This window comes from Morone saxatilis, unplaced genomic scaffold (assembly GCF_004916995.1).
Source record: "Morone saxatilis isolate NCDOM2014 unplaced genomic scaffold, NCSU_SB_2.0 Contig12, whole genome shotgun sequence".
NCBI lineage: Eukaryota > Metazoa > Chordata > Actinopteri > Moronidae > Morone > Morone saxatilis.
Window position 1 is genome coordinate 27,751,133 of NW_023339674.1, and position 1,592 is coordinate 27,752,724.

Below are 1,592 nucleotides of genomic sequence, written 5' to 3' on the forward strand. Positions count from 1 at the left end.
TCCTGAGATAACTTCTGTTATGAATTTGGCGCTATACAAATAAAATTGAATTGAATTGAATTGTTTATTGGCCCTACCTGGATAATCAAATTTTAAACCAGAAGTTGCTCCAAGATAATTTCTCTTTATTATCTTCATCTCCTCATTCTGTTATAATTCAGGAACTTACATTAAATAAGCTCCTGGTTTTCTTCCATGCCGTTTCTGTGGTTACTATTCTCACACAAGTTTAAAAAAGGTCAACCATCATCAACTCAGACTGCACTGGTACAGTATTGTGTACAGTCCCCTTTTTTCTGGTTGATCCCATGATTTTGCCTTTCTGATGCTATGCTACCTTTTTTGTGTTTCTCAGAAATGTTCAACACCCCTCCCTGGAGTGCCAAGATGTCCTCCACTCTCACCTCTCAGCATGCAGTAGCTGTGCTGCGTTCAAACCTCTGGCCAGGAGCTTATGCATATGCTTGTGGAAAGTAAGTGCAAAGTCAGAAACAAATGTGAATATTCTGACTTTCTGTTTGATTTCTCACAGTAACCTGCTCTTTATTTAGGAAGTTTGAGAACATATATGTTGGATGGGGTCTGAAGTATGCAGGGGGAGGGTACAACCCACCTGTCCCCCCACCACCACAGAAAGAATATCCCAGTGGACCAGAAATTACAGAGGCCCTGGACCCATCACTGGAGGAAGAACAGGCGCTGAAAGAATCTTTAGAGGAGCAGCAAGCTGCCCAGGAGGAGTTGGAGAACACAGATGAAGAGGAGGAGGAAGATGATGACTAAGAAAACAGTCATACATTTTAAATTTCGTTTTATCTTTGAAGTATTTATTTGTAAGTCACTGGCCAAATAAATCAGTTTATCACGCAGCGTGGCTTGATATTGTAAACTCTGATAAATATTATATATATTATATATCTAGATAAATATTGTTCAACATCTCAAGAGGGCAGTAGTGTAAAGATGAAGCAGTGTAAGTCATCCATCCATTATCTGTAATTGCTCATCCTTTGGAGGATTGCTGAGGGCTGGAGCCAATCTAAGCTGACAGTGGGCAAGAGGCAGGCTGCAGCTCATCCCAGGGCTGACGCATAGAGACCAACAACCATTCACACCTACGGGCAATTTAGAGTCACCAATTAACTTGTTAACCTGCATGTCTTTGGACTGTGGGAGGAAGCTGGAGCACCCGCAGGAACCACAGTTATTATAGTTTTGTATTTTTTTTAATTTTTTTTTTTAATTAATTAATTAATTAATTTTTTGACTGTAGTTTCAGTTAGTTTCCAGAGTGGGATGGTTCATTTGTTTAGTTTGTATTATTTAAAAATGTTTAGTTTTAGTTTAGTTTCAATTATAACATTGGGATATTTGTCAGTGGCAAGATTTAAGAAGTTCAGAATAGGTATTACAATATGAACACACTGTAGGAGCCATTAATTAATAACTAAGAATTAATTATACAATATCAGGTCTGTGATGGGTTTTTATTTCTTGGTATTTGTTACGTATGTGTTTCTGATATATTTGTCAATACTGTTTAATCGCCATGATTCTTTAAATAATGAGTTTATGCGCTATTCCGGGTTAAG

General features: G+C 37.8%; 1 protein-coding gene across 1 annotated transcript in view; it reads left to right on the forward strand.

Moving 5' to 3' along the window:
• LOC118321468 (radial spoke head protein 6 homolog A-like) overlaps positions 1 to 1,290 on the forward strand; it is a 5,241-nt gene extending 3,951 nt beyond the window's left edge. The window contains exons 4-5 of the mRNA XM_035652790.1: positions 356 to 473; positions 552 to 1,290. Coding sequence (XP_035508683.1) covers positions 356 to 473; positions 552 to 783 — 350 coding nt within the window. The 3' untranslated portion in view covers positions 784 to 1,290. The remainder of the gene's footprint in view (positions 1 to 355; positions 474 to 551) is intronic.
• The last annotated feature ends 302 nt before the right edge of the window (positions 1,291 to 1,592 follow it).